Genomic DNA, 14366 nt, shown 5'->3' on the forward strand with positions numbered 1-14366 from the left:
GGCCGTAATACGAAGGAAGGTCTCGAGAAGGAACTAGACATCATTAAAAATGATCTTCAACGGAATGGCTACTCCAAAGCGATGGTAGAAAAGAATTTGGCTAGAAGACAGCAGGAGCCTCGCAAGGAAGAGAAGCCGCCACAACCAGTGCTTGCACTTCCCTACATCAGAGGATTATCGGAGAGGATAAGAAGAATTGGTTTCAAGTACAACATCAGAACCTGCTTCAGATCCGGTAACACTATCCGTAGCAGCCTCACAAAAACCAGGTCACCGAACGCGGACTGCAATTCCAAGAATTGCATTTACCGGATACCCTGTGAGTGCGGAAAATCCTATATTGCCAGATGATCACCCATATTTGGTTGCAATATATATGTCCTGGTTATTAACTTGGGGCAGTTGGTAAATATGTAATCAATTTTTGATTTGGCAATTTTGCCATTTTTATTGCAAGAGATTGTAGTTGGCTCACTTGGAAGAGTTTCTGTTAGGCCAAAACAGGTCATCAATTCATGTAACAGCTGCTTTTCTACAGAGTTTGTTAAGTAATCGACATTTAGGTCACCACAGAAAAAAATGTAATCAAAAACATTTGAATATTTCATGAGAAGCTGATAACCATTTTCCAGGAAGCTGTAAAGATCACTATTGGGAGACCGAAACATACTACAGTCAATTCCAGAGCAATCAAATGATTTTTCTGTGGTTACATAGATTATAGTACCTCCATGTATTTTTTGAGTTCTATGGAATTTCGTCACCATTTTATATTTTGGCAAAATCATGTAATCGATGAATAACTTTTTTCGAGATCAATTACCCTAACACCAAACTGATATTTTGGCACTCGACGCGCGTTTCGCCAACAAAGTTAGCATCGTCAGGAGAAGAAAATTTAAATTATCAATTTTCTTCTCCTGAGGATGAAAATTGAAATTATCAATTTTCTTCTCCTGAGGATGCTAACTTTGTTGGCGAAACACGCGTAGAGTGCACAAATATCAGTTTGGTGTTAGGGCAATTGATCTCGAAAAAAGGTATTCAACTTTCACACCAAAGGTTCCAATCTCATCGTTATTCATGTAATCGATGTTATCTTTCACTTTCTCTGCTTGTCAGAAGAAGACATCCCTGATATTTTTCCATTGTCTTCATTCAAATCTTTCTGCCATTTTTATTTGTTAACTGTTGAAACATTTGACATTTTTCTAAAGGTATTTTGACAGTTTTTAGTCGCTTATCAATTCCAAAAATCGAATGCTGGAATTCTTCAATTGGAAATGTTATAAAAGGGAGATGACTGAACTGTCTGGGAGATGGAACGTTTTTCTTTGGGTGTTGCTCTCGATGTGAACGAACAATAATTTCAGGCGCAGATGAGGATGAAGAGGTATTTCGACGTTTACTTTTTGTTGAACTTCTGTTTGAAACAAGAGAATCTGACACGTATAGTCAGTGGGCATACTTGAAGACTGGCTATAAATCAAATCATCTAAAAGAACAATTCGTTCAGGCCAGTCTCAACATCCTACACAGTAGGTTAATGGACTGACACCTATCGGAAAACGACTACTCCCCTGGCTAATACCACGAAGGGCGTTGGATTATATCCAACAGGTGTCAGTGCAGGATTCTTCACTGAAGTTATTCCTGCATATGCTGTTGGCGATACAACTGCGAATCTGACCTGTAAGAAGTATTTCTCTCACTGTAGGTAGGTAAAAGCTAGGTTCACTGCAACTCGCGGGGGTTGTGACTGACATTTCTTCAAACTCGACCAAATTAATTCAATTTCTTCACTTATTTCTTTCATTTATTAGTAGTAAATATAGTATACATTGTTATCGGTTTTATTGAAATTATGCGTTTCAATAACTGCTGTGAAAAGCTTTCTCAACATTTGATAGCTACTACCGAACAATTTATTTCTCTGTTTCATCGCCGCATCGTCCAAAGTCCACTTGATCGAAGTATGCGTTTCAAAGTCTACATGAAAAAACCTAAAAGCTCTGTATTTCAAAGATGACTCTAGCAGAAGGTAATTTCAAGTGCAATTGAAATAAACAGGAATATACAGGATGTCTCATTAAAAATAGTTTTCCATTAATAACTGTTGACATCTTATTTGAAAAAATAAGTTTTTCACACCATTGAATTTTACGGAAAAAAGCGCTTTGGAAATATTTTCAGAGAAACAAGGAATTTGTGACAAGAAAAAAGAAGTTACATCATATTTTCTAAAATGCACGTTTTCGAAAAACATGCTGTAACTTAGAAACGATGATGGATATCGACATGCGGTTTTCATCAATGAGTTTGTCATAAAATTTGAGCGACAGGCAAAGTCATCAGTTTTCATCTGCTAGTTCGGAAACAGGAATTTCCCTTCAAAAGTGTCCAATTTGTACCCACTCGTTACAAATTTCACACCAAGTGACCAGAACACTGAAGAATTCCGAAAAAAATCTATTCCGATTGCTGAAAAACGTATTCTAACTCAGAATCGTTTTTGAAATTTCTTCCTGATGTTTCTCTGGCACGAGTGGCTATCTTCCTCAGAGGTTTATAAATCCTGAAGTTCATACAACCTCGACGGCCTTCAAACCCGAAAAATAGTGACACTGAAAACCTCTGCCGCAAAACGAATATCTCAAAGAAGTTTATTTTGGGTCACTTATTTGGAGACGACTGCAACCGATATTCCATACAAATGTTCAAAAATGATGATCAAAATGAGTCTGGTGACTATGAAATCGAGAAACTTAACTACACGATAGGTAGGTTTTGGTAAATACTTGTCGGGAAACAACTACTTCCCCGAATAATACCATGCTGGACATTGCATTACATGCGACCGATATTTATGCAAGATACCTTACAGAGATCAGTTTTGTAGATGTTTCTCGTTCATCCAGCAGCAGGACCACAGCTGAGTTCAATCGACTACATCACCTTTTGATGTCTCACTAAAATTTGATTTGTCTCTGATTACTGTAGACTGAAATAGTTTTTGTTAACTCATTTGGGCAATTATTAACTTTTGAAAATATTTTATACCACACAGCTATTATGTTAACTTCTATATTATTCTTGAAAACTTCAAGAAACCACTGTACATTATTATTTTGTCAATTCGAAGAGATGCCCATTATTATATTTTCCCTTTGTCATTTGAAATTTCGTAATTTTGGTAAGACCCAGATAATATAATACTAGTTACTTCAGATAATCACAAATGGATGATTTCGTGACTAGTTTCATAATTTCGGCATTGAAGGTGGGCCAAACTTGAATACCACGTGACAAGAATGTATATTGTCGATAACCACCATTTATTTAATATTGACCATACACAGTGTCCACACGGAAGTCCTGACCCTGGTAATTCCCAAAGTAGAACGAACATGTTTCATAAATGGAAAGTGTTTGTTTTTGCGGTTATTCTACTGGCCTAAATGAAGTGATCTTACTATCGAACCTTTCCTTTTTGTTATCAGGGGAACTCTTTTGTTGATATATAAAAAAAACTGTCAGAACAAAATCAGATTTCAACCATTTGTTTACGCACTATCTGATGAACTCTTCAAAGTATCCCCCTCCGAAATGAATTGACTTGTCTGTACGATTTTCGATATTATTTACTGGAACAGAGATATTAAGGGTGAGAAGTTTTTAAATTGACACCCGGTAAATTTTTGATACCGTTTAGAAATACATAAAGAGATCTGTGTGGCATTCAAGAATTCTTGATAACTATCTTATTGATTTCTCATTGATAACATCTTGAGCTGTTGAAATCTGTCAAAATGTGTTTTTCCGTTAACCACATGTCGCCCCATTACGAAGCTTGTGAGAGCTAAGGATTACCAAGGACTTGCCTTTTAACGTGCGATGATTCTTAGCATCGATTATTCATACCAGCCATTTGGGCATCTTGTTGTAACAATTGATCATCTTGTACTGTGGGAACTTTTCATATAATGACATTCTGTGCTGTGGAATTTTTAAAAGAGACTTATGCTATGTGTTGTGTTTGTGTTCAGCTCCATTTATAGCAAGCACCGGTAACTTATGTCTAGCGAACATAACACATTTCGAAATCCAAGTGGAAGTCCCGTGGGTTGGGCTAGCTATCTGGCGCGTCCCCAGGTGGCGTATAGGGGAACGGCCAGGGGACTGGAGGTCCTGTCCGGGAAGCCAATGTAGCCTTATGGATGGGTCGCTGGACTCCTGGTCAGTGGCGGAAATAAGTAGGGTGAGGGGAACTAAAACCCCCCAAAAACCTTCGCAAAACATGCCACCGTGAACCAGTCAACCCAAGCTAAGATGTAAGGAATGTGCCGACAGTTGAATGGCCGCATGGTCACGAACGATTCTTTTGGGGAACCGGGCGAAACCTCATTGTAATCAGCCTACCTCTGGTAATGCGGGGCTCTGCCAGAGGTGAACAACTCTTCCCTTGCTACTCGTGGGAACAGATATGAAACAACAACAGAAACAACAAAAACAAAAAAAAATCCCGAGGCTGGACAGAAGTGCCCACCTCAATCTAAGGCGATGGCTGGGGATGAACAGAAATGTCCACCCCAATTTACCGCTTGGAATGAGGCTGGACATAGCAGATCACCTCCAACAGCAAGGGCACTTCCTGCGGCAGGCGCCAAGAGCTCCGCCTTGAATAAAGGCAATGAACCGGCTGCCCCGGAAGGGAAAGCTCCCTTACTTGTGCACATCCACGGAGGCAACCTCATAAAGGTTGAAGAAGCCGCGCAATGACAATAATATCGCTGCACCTTCCAAAACCTTCGCGGAGGCCACCGTGAGACACCTCAAGTTTGCCAAAGAGAGTGTGTGTTCGGCGAGTCTTGGCCTACACCTCCCCCTTCCTATTCTACAGATACTAGAGGAGATATTCAAGTAGAAGTGAGGATTATATTCCTCCTATATATATATATATATATATATATATATATATATATATATATATATATATATATATATATATATGATAAAAGGTCAGCAGACAACGCTAAACCTCAGATCAAATATCAACTTCAGAATCCTTGCTGGGGCCACAAGCCACAAACTTCTGCTGATCAATTGGTCCTCTCCAAGCCATGAAGTTCAAGCGAATATTTTGTAGTGTATAAAAAGACCAGCTTCATTTAGGGTGGACCGCCGTATAGTAAAAAAGGTTTTGTTGAGATATTCACAGAGTTGATTGATATGTTTTTCCCAATCCAGGCATAGAGATGTGTTCACTGGAACTTAATTTCTGTTGACGTTTGAATGCCACTCATTTCGACCACGCGATGGAGTACCATTTTTTTGTAGAATTTCATAAAAACCGATTATTGGTGATCAGTTTAATTCCCTAAAAACAAAAGCTGGGGTCATCGATAACGGTTTTTAGATTGGAAACAAGTTGATGAACGGTTGAGCCTGCTACTGTTATGGTAGTATCATCAGCAAACATTGTTAATTGACCTTTTTTTACTTATTGATGCATGTCATTAACATATAACAAAAAGAGTAAAAGACCGATTGAAGATCCTTGTGGCACACTGAGTCTCATATCATGAGAGTCAGATAGTTCATTATCGTAAGAGAGAATTATAGTTCTCGTCTTGTGAGAATTGACCAAATTCATGATGTTGAATGAAAAACTGTAATTACCTATTTTGTTTACAAAAAATTCACCACACACCGTGCCGAATGCTTTCGATAGATCACAGAATAATTGAAAGACGAAATTATTATTATCAATCTATGCTCATAATTGTGATCAAAAATGTGGTAGAAAGCTGTTTTAATTGATCTTTTTTTTTACAATACCGTACCGAGTAGTCGAAAATGTGTTAGTTTCCAAAAATCGTTTGCTATTATTTTTTCTATCAATTTGGATAAACCGCAGAGCAGAGAAACTTTCATATAATCATAAATTCCACTCAGATCTATTTTTTGTGTAAAGGCTTTTCAAGAAATTTTTTCAGATCATCAGGAGCTGAGAGCTGACGGAGGTGTTTTTTTAAGTATTCAAGGTGAATTTTTGAGAAATATTTTTTTTTCAATGCTTACTCGTATTCTTTCTGACATGTTATCATCATATTTGCCACCGTCAAATAATAGATGGGGGTTCAAATTTCTTATTCCGGATCTTGTACTGAAGAAACTGAATAATTTTTGAATATAATGGCTTAACGAGATATTTGGTGAAATTAAAAAAAAAGGGTAAATAACTGAAAACAAATTCTGAATGCTTTTAATACAACAAAATTTTTGAAAAAAAGAATTGAACATAATTTGTATATTTGGTTTTCATTATGATTGTACTCTTGAGATTCGATATGGGCAGTACTCAGTTCTTCTTTTTTTCGACGTTTTTTTTGACTTTGAACATCATATTTGCTAATTCATTGGACGGCATTTCAAAGAATAGGGTGAGCCAAACAGCTGCAGGGAAAGCTATCGCGACGTCTGATAGCATGTGCGTCACCTGGAAAATTAAATATCATTAGTATGGACTCAAATGATAACAGAAAATGCAACGAAGTGATTAGGAATATTCCTAAATATAAATGCAGATGGCCTGAACAAAATCATGATATGAAAGAACCAAAGTACGAATGATTTGTTTTTGGGCGCTGGTTCCAACTTGATAGGTAAAATTTACACACCAGAATAAAACACCCTAGACGCGTGTTTCGCTTACCAAGTAAGCATCATGTCCAAACTCTGTTGAATTTTTTTGAAGTCCTTTCAGACAACACTCTGAAGTTGGATTGCCATGAGTGTATGTATAATGGCATTTCATGCTGTTATAAGTACATGAGCATTTCATCCTCATGTACTTATGCCATACGAGTATTTATTTATTTATTCAATATATCCAGCAGGACCAAATGCCCATTTACAGGTGTATACAATTAGAAATATGATAATTATATATATAGTAAGATCAATTCTTAATGAAACGAAGAATTTCTTTTCTGAATTGTTTGAACGTTAGAAAAAATATATCTACACTAGGAGTATTATTAACACTTCTAGATATAGTAGTTATGGGAGAATGAAAATGATGCAGTGTATTGAAAACCGGAATATGAAATGTGCTACAGAATCTAGATGAAGTACGCGGTACACTGTTGTATGGGGACACTCTCCTCATTCAGAGTATTTGACCTCTAGTTAAGAGCAGTACCTACGTGTTCTTATTAACTTGGTCTATTGTGCTGAAGTTAGAGTTGGAGTTACCACTCCATCGAGAGAGAGACAGAGAGAGATATAGTATATTATATGTTCAAGACATTTAAGACAATCTGAATTGGTATAGAGCTCTAATACAATATATAACCATAAAACAAGGAGAAAAGAAGACATACGAATAAAGAGCCTGAGGTAGCAGGAATCTAGAAATAGTTAAAAAAATTATTTGATCAGCAAGGCTGTTTATAATTATGACGAGTATCTCAGCGATAACATCAGGGTTAACATAGATCGAAATTATATCAGATAACATTATATCAAAATTTAAACTCTTTGAATGTATTTTAGCTTCACCTTCAGCTTGTTTTAATTTTGTTTTCGACTAATGTAAAACTCAATACATTTTATAGTTCGGACTTCCATTGTCTAATATGTTATAAAATGATTTGAAATTCCCGAAAGAATCAATTGAATTAGGACAACAAGAGGATTGTTCCGAATTCTTGGGGTTCTTGTTGAATACTCTTCGTGAGCAAAACAATAGCAAAATCAATACTCCTGACCGCTCTGGACTGAATGATTCCGTACAACCCATCTCGTCTTGTGTTTGTAAATCTTTTGCTGGAAAAATCCTCACTTGTTTACTTTGTGGTAAATGTTCAAGAAGTACCGAAAACTTATGTGAATTTCTGGAACTTCTTCTAGCTTTTCCTAATACGACTAATAACCAGTATGTGCAAAGCTTATTGTTAAATCATCTGAAAATGGAATTTTTAACAGGTGATGATCGACTGTATTGTCAAACATGCGCCCAACTAACTGACTGTTATAAGGAAACGAGTATAGCTGAGACTCCAGTCAATCTAACACTGATGATTTTTAAACAAGACTCAACCTCTAACGGAAGCAAGAAACTCTTTGGAAGGTTCGAAATAGATGAACATTTGAACCTGGCAGACCACTATTATAATATTCATGCAGTCATTGTTCACTGTGGTTCTGGCGTTGAGTTTGGTCATTATTACGCCTTGGTCAAAGAAGAAACGGACTGGTTTAAGTTTGACGATAGTCGTGTCACGAAGTGTTCTGGCGATGCATTGAATTTATTGGAGCCTCTGGAGACACGCTACATTTTGTTTTTTAAGAGAGAGGACATTGTTAGATCAAGATCTTCAGATGATGTGGTGCTGTAGGTTTTTCCGGGTTTTCCTGCAGCTGAAAAAGCAAATGCGCCACTGGAATCAATGAAGTCGCCCCGGAGTGCCAATTAATTTTTATTGTTGTTTTTATTTTATTTTTATCGTTGTTTTAATAAAACTTTATTGTTCAATTGAATTAAACAGATTAGCTGAAAATAACAATTATATTAAGCAAAAAAACTGAAATAACAGTGAAATAAAATACAAGCAACAATTGAAATTCAAACAATTACCAAGAAATGGAAATTAAAAATTGAAAGATTTAAAGCCAAGTTATTTCACGACGTTTCGATTATTAGTATCCACAATCGTCTTCGGGTGGGACTGTTATTTTCAGCTAATCTGTTTAATTTTTTTTATTCTTCCAGGGATTTCAAATCAATTAATATCATATTAGACAAACTAACGAAATGCACCACCACAAACGTAAATAAACGTAAACAACATTATCAATAAACTATATCATTCTATTCTTGATTAGCGAAATACGCCTAGTGTTTTGTTCTGGTGTGGAAAAAGTTTTTACAAAAATGCAGTCAATGAAAGCCGCCTTGGAAGAATCTCGTTCGTCAGGGTACTATATAGGTACAGTGTGCAAAAGCCAAATGGAATAAATTCAGTATTTCGGTTATGGTGCATATTTTAACAAAATCTCGAAACACGTCAAATTTAATTTTATAATTTGACGAGCTTCAACGGAAAATGCTACCCCTACCTTCAACCCCCGTCGAATGACAGGTAGAACCTCCAATATTTCAAACGGGAAATATAGGCTTGTGATATATCCTTTGTAAGGTCTCTTCATTCTCTATTAAAAAATGTTACCGTTTTCAAGTTCAATGCAACAATTGAGATAAAGTAAATTAAAATCATGTAGTTACCGGAATTCCATAAAATACACTCGAAACTTATTGCAATATACTCAAAACTTTTTTCATGATGAGGTATTGATAAAAAGAAATTAAGCGAAAACCATAGTAATGTCCTCTGTAGATGGTATTCTTTAAAGCAACTGTAAATAATTTCCGTGGCAACGTTAGTTTAAAACACCATGTCAACTTGTTTTGTATGTCACAGCTTGGTCATGTGGGGCAGAAAAAGAAACAGCTGGGTAAATTTTCGTTATGTGGACACCCGGCAATTTTGAAAAAATTTTTGACTGTACTTACGTATTTTGATGCGTAGATTACGAATCCGAAAGAAAAAAGCGGCGCTCTCCCTTATTTAAAAAGTTACGGCCCTTCAAAGTTCAGAAAAGGGCAACTTTTCAGCCTTCTTTCTCACTAAATAAACTGTTTAAAAACACAAGCATTTAATCACTAGGTCACCTTTACACCTTATTCCTCCTTCTTTAACACTTTTCACTTCAATAATCAACATTTTTCTTATAAAAATGTTAAAAAATGTTAAAAAATGTACGGAGCTGCTTTTTGGTTACATATCACTGTATTTTACGTTTTTAAGGTTAATGATATGGTTGGTACGATTGATGCAGTCCATATTCCTGAAGTAATTCAAATGTTTTTTACCTTCATTCTTTAGATCGTAAATTGGTTTTTGGTGGTGTATTACGAATTTGAAATAGTAGGCGACGGCAAATACCAACCGCTTTTTTCTGAAATGTCACTAGTAACTAACCTAAAAATAGAATAATGTCACCAGGAGAAGCATTCGTTTTTAAATTAAGTTTTTCATAAGAAAAATGTTGATTATTGAAGTGAAAAGTGTTAAAGAAGGAGGAATAAGGTGTAAAGGTGACCTAGTGAATAAATGCTTGTGTTTTTGAATAGTTTATTTAGTGAAAAAGAAGGCTGAAAAGTTGCCCTTTTCTGAACTTTGAAGGGCCGTAACTTTTTAAATAAGGGAGAGCGCCGCTTTTTTCTTTCGGATTCGTAATCTACGCATCAAAATACGTAAGTACAATCAAAAATTTTTTCAAAATCGCCGGGTGTCCACATAACGAAAATTTACCAAATGATACCTACTCAGGAGCCCATGGAAGACGATTCTGATAGAAGACCTTATTTTTTTGAATAAATGATGGACATGTTGAATAACAATATCGTCCAATTAGAAGACGTTATGTTTTTTACTTACGTTATGTACTTTGTCTCTTAACACACACAATACCCTCAAAAGGTTAATGTTTGGGCAGGGATTGTAGGAAACCATATCACTGGTCTCTTTTTCATTGAGGACAACTTGAATGGCGATAATTATTTGGCACTACCTACTTCAAAATGATGTCATTCCAAGTTTAGCAAATTTAATGCTGATCCAGGAAACCCTCAAGTTTCAGTGAATACGATATGGTTTCAACAGGATGGAGCACCACCACATTACCAAGTTAATTCATGTACGGCAATACTTTGATACATTTCCCAATCGGTGGATAGGGTAGGGAGGATCTATTGAATGGCCAGCGCGATCACCTGATCTTTCATCATTAGCAATATGTACAGAACTAAACCTTCAGATTTGAATGACTTGAAAGAACCAATAACTCTTGCGATTCGGTCGGTCACGCCTGATATGTTGAATACTGTTAGAAGACAGTTTTATCTGAGATTAGGATGTTCGCGGTGAATATTTTGAATATCTACTTCATTAACATACATAGTTCTTTTTCGTATTCCACATTTCATTACGTTCTGCATTACATTTTAGTTTTTGAGTGTATTTTATCGAATTTCGGTAACCACATGATTTTAATTTATTTTATCTTCATTGTTGCAATAAACTTTAAAGCGATAATATTTTTGACTAGAGAATGAAGATACCTTCCAAACGATATATCACAAACCTATACTTCCCATTTGAAACATTGGAGGTTGTGCCTGTCATTCGAAGGGGGTTGAAAGTAGGGGTAGCATTTTTACGTTGAAGAATGCCAAATTATAATTTACATTTGACGTGTTTCGGGATTTTTTTCAAATATGTACAGAAACCGAAATAATGAATTTATTCCATTTGGCTTTTACACATTGTTTATATGCTACTATCAGCCAGGAAACAGTCTTCTGAGTCTGTCAGGTAACCTGTGATAAACAGGCAGGAATATGCAACTCGTACCTGTGAACCATCTTCAGGAATATCTTCTACGGCAGTCATAATGTCATACTACAGTTGATTAATCGATACTGAGGTTGTTGGATGTTGAGGGCATAATATTCTCACCTTGATGACCCCAGCAAACTATCCATATGAGAGAATCTGTGAGTTAGCAATGAATGATGATACATTAGATTCAGCCATGTAAGGCTTTTTCGCCTCTAGTTTGGGTGAATCATTTGTTATCAAGACATTTTGGTCTTGTCAAAATTCGAAAGTGGTGGAATGTTTATTTCTAATATAAAGCAAATCTAGTGAAACATCAACTCACAAATGTGTACTGGTTAACAAATTCCGGGGTTCTCATCATTCCTACTCTGATGTTTTGGAAAACTGTATGACCGATATAAACGCAGTATGATAATTTGGCTAAACCATTGAGTGGGCCCCATTCTAACATTCTTCTCAGGTAACCTGAAAATTAAATTTATTATTTCAGAAAAACATTTTCGAAAACTAAAAAAAAATAGTTGAAACGCATTTTCAGTCTTTTTATAAGGAAAATAAAATTTGCGTGTTCATAATTGTTCAACAATTGATATAATGTAGCAATTAGTGTGAATTATTGAGATCAAATACTAATTATTCGTTACGTTGATTCGCGTTTTTGATTGCATCTTTGATGATTCAGATTAATGACACTGGTCAAATAAACAGAATACGTGAAGGGATTGTTTGTATGTGAATGCATATGCATTTTTTCTATAAATTTCCCTAGTTCGGACTTCTATTGTCTACTATATAAAATGATTTGGAATCCCTGAAACGACTAAAAAAGAAGAATTAAAGATGAATAGCTGAAAATAAGAATTATATTAACCAAAATAAACCTGAAATGAAATAATAGTGAAATAAAATACAAGTAAAAATAGAACAATTGAATGAATAAAAATAAAGAAAAGAAAAAAGAAAATAAAAATAATAAGTGGAGAGATTCCAAGTTACGTTAGTTCACGACGTTTCGATTGTTAGTATCTACAATCGTCTTCGGGTGATGACTGGACTGATTCCTCCGAGAGATGACTATTTATAGGTCGTTCGAGTACTTTCACTTATCCCCGCTTTTCATTTTCCGCTTCACTGGTTCCGTGGGAGATGACCGTTTTGGCGGGAGTTGGCCATTTTTCGCTTGATGCTGGGTTTCCATATGTTGCGTATTTCTACGCTGGCTTGGCTGAATACGTTGTTGGACAACATGTATGCGGCTTCCTTGAATTTTCTCCTAAAACAATGTTCCTCTCTGTGCAAGATCTCAGCTTGGGACCACTCGATGTAGTGTTGATGGGTCTAAACATAGTCTGCTATTCCTGATTTGCTGGTTTCCCCTCGCTGTGTGTGTTTCTTGTGTTCGGCAATGCGAACATTCAATGGCCTCTTAGTTTCACCAATATAGGATTTTCCGCACTCATAGAGTATCCGGTAAATGCAATTCTTGGAATCGCAGTCCGCGTTTGGTGGCCCGATTTTCGTGAGGCTGCTACGGATAGTATTACCGGATCTGAAGCAGGTTCTGATGTTGTACTTGGAACCAATTCTTCTTATCCTCTCCGATAATCCTCTGATGTAGGGAAGTGCAAGCACTGGTTGTGACGGCTTCTCTTCCTTGCGAGGCTCCTGTTGTCTTCTAGCTAAAGTCTTTTCTACCATCGCTTTGGAGTAGCCATTCCGTTGAAGATCATTTTTGATGATGTCTAGTTCCTTCCTATATAGTAGATAATGGAAGTCCGAACTAGTGAAATTCATCATGAAACATTGTCAGTCACCTTCAAACAAATATTTTTTTTATGTTGGCTATTCTGTTTATTTGTTATTAGCGTCAGTTATCATACGGGGTCTGTTAAAAAAATAAGGTAAATGTTGAAATTTCACAGGTTATGTACAATTCATTAGTGATTTTTTAAAATTACATTCGTCTCGAAGATATATTCAAACTTTCAGCTGTTTAGCATGTTTAGTTTGTTGGTGAAAAGCAAAAATATTAGAAACGTTTTGGGTGTTTGGCGATTTTCTGCATCGAAAGAGATAGGTAAAATAATTTGCAACAATTTTTTTGTAAAAACACGTTAAATGTTGATAGTGGTACATGATGATTGCACTCTGAGTCAGACATATGCTTACAAGAGGTACAGGCTCTTCACAGAAGGTCGAGAAGATGTGAATGACGACGCTCGTTCAGGATGCCTCAGCACATTGACAATCGAAGATAATGATGAGAAAGTGAAGTAAATTGTTATGAAGAATCGTGAAATTACTATTAGAGAAGTTGCTGAGGATGTTGTGATATCAGACCAATGTCAAATCGTCCCAATGGAAGAGCCAAGGAGAGTCAAGACCTAAAAAGCACGCTAAAATCCATCAAATGTCAAGGTTTGGCCCAGTGTTGCCTTCAATTACTGTGGCGTAGTAGGTACATCAAGAGTTCTTGTCACATGGTCGTATCGCGCCACTGACAAGAAGCAATACAAAGAAAACGTCCAGTATTGTGACAAACAATTCGTAGCTTTTGCATCACTCGTTATAACTTGTTCGTCCAAAAACAACACCGTTATCATGCCTCAGACACCGTATTCACCAGAATTGCCCCCCTGCGACTTGTTCTGTTTCCAAGAGACTCGAGACTCATGATAGAATAGCGTTTTGCGCCACGGGAAAATCCATAAGGTGCTTTCAGAGCGATACCGGAAGTAGCGTTTATGAGAAAAAAACGCAGTCCTGATAAAAGAGCTCTCGAACAGTGAAGTTCGAGGTGTACTGAGTTGAACCTCGAAACGATGAGCCTCCACAGTTCGTCGCATATTTCTGATATGTACCTCTCTTGGTGGAATCAAATGTGTCAAGTCACTTGAA

General features: G+C 36.5%; 1 protein-coding gene across 2 annotated transcripts in view; it reads right to left on the reverse strand.

The window, feature by feature from the left end:
- Positions 1-6251: 6251 nt before the first annotated feature.
- Positions 6252-14366, reverse strand: part of LOC111508066 (O-acyltransferase like protein) — a 50755-nt gene continuing 42640 nt past the window's right edge. For both annotated transcript variants that reach the window (XM_074181324.1, XM_074181323.1), the window contains exons 12-13: positions 11791-11933; positions 6252-6499 (exon numbers count right to left, since the gene is read on the reverse strand). In XM_074181324.1, coding sequence (XP_074037425.1) covers positions 6362-6499; positions 11791-11933 — 281 coding nt within the window. In that variant the 3' untranslated portion in view covers positions 6252-6361. The remainder of the gene's footprint in view (positions 6500-11790; positions 11934-14366) is intronic.

The sequence above is a fragment of the Leptinotarsa decemlineata genome, unplaced genomic scaffold (genome assembly GCF_025532065.1).
Source record: "Leptinotarsa decemlineata unplaced genomic scaffold, Ldec_3_MD MMD2_tig00026307_RagTag_RagTag, whole genome shotgun sequence".
NCBI classification, from domain to species: Eukaryota; Metazoa; Arthropoda; class Insecta; order Coleoptera; family Chrysomelidae; genus Leptinotarsa; species Leptinotarsa decemlineata.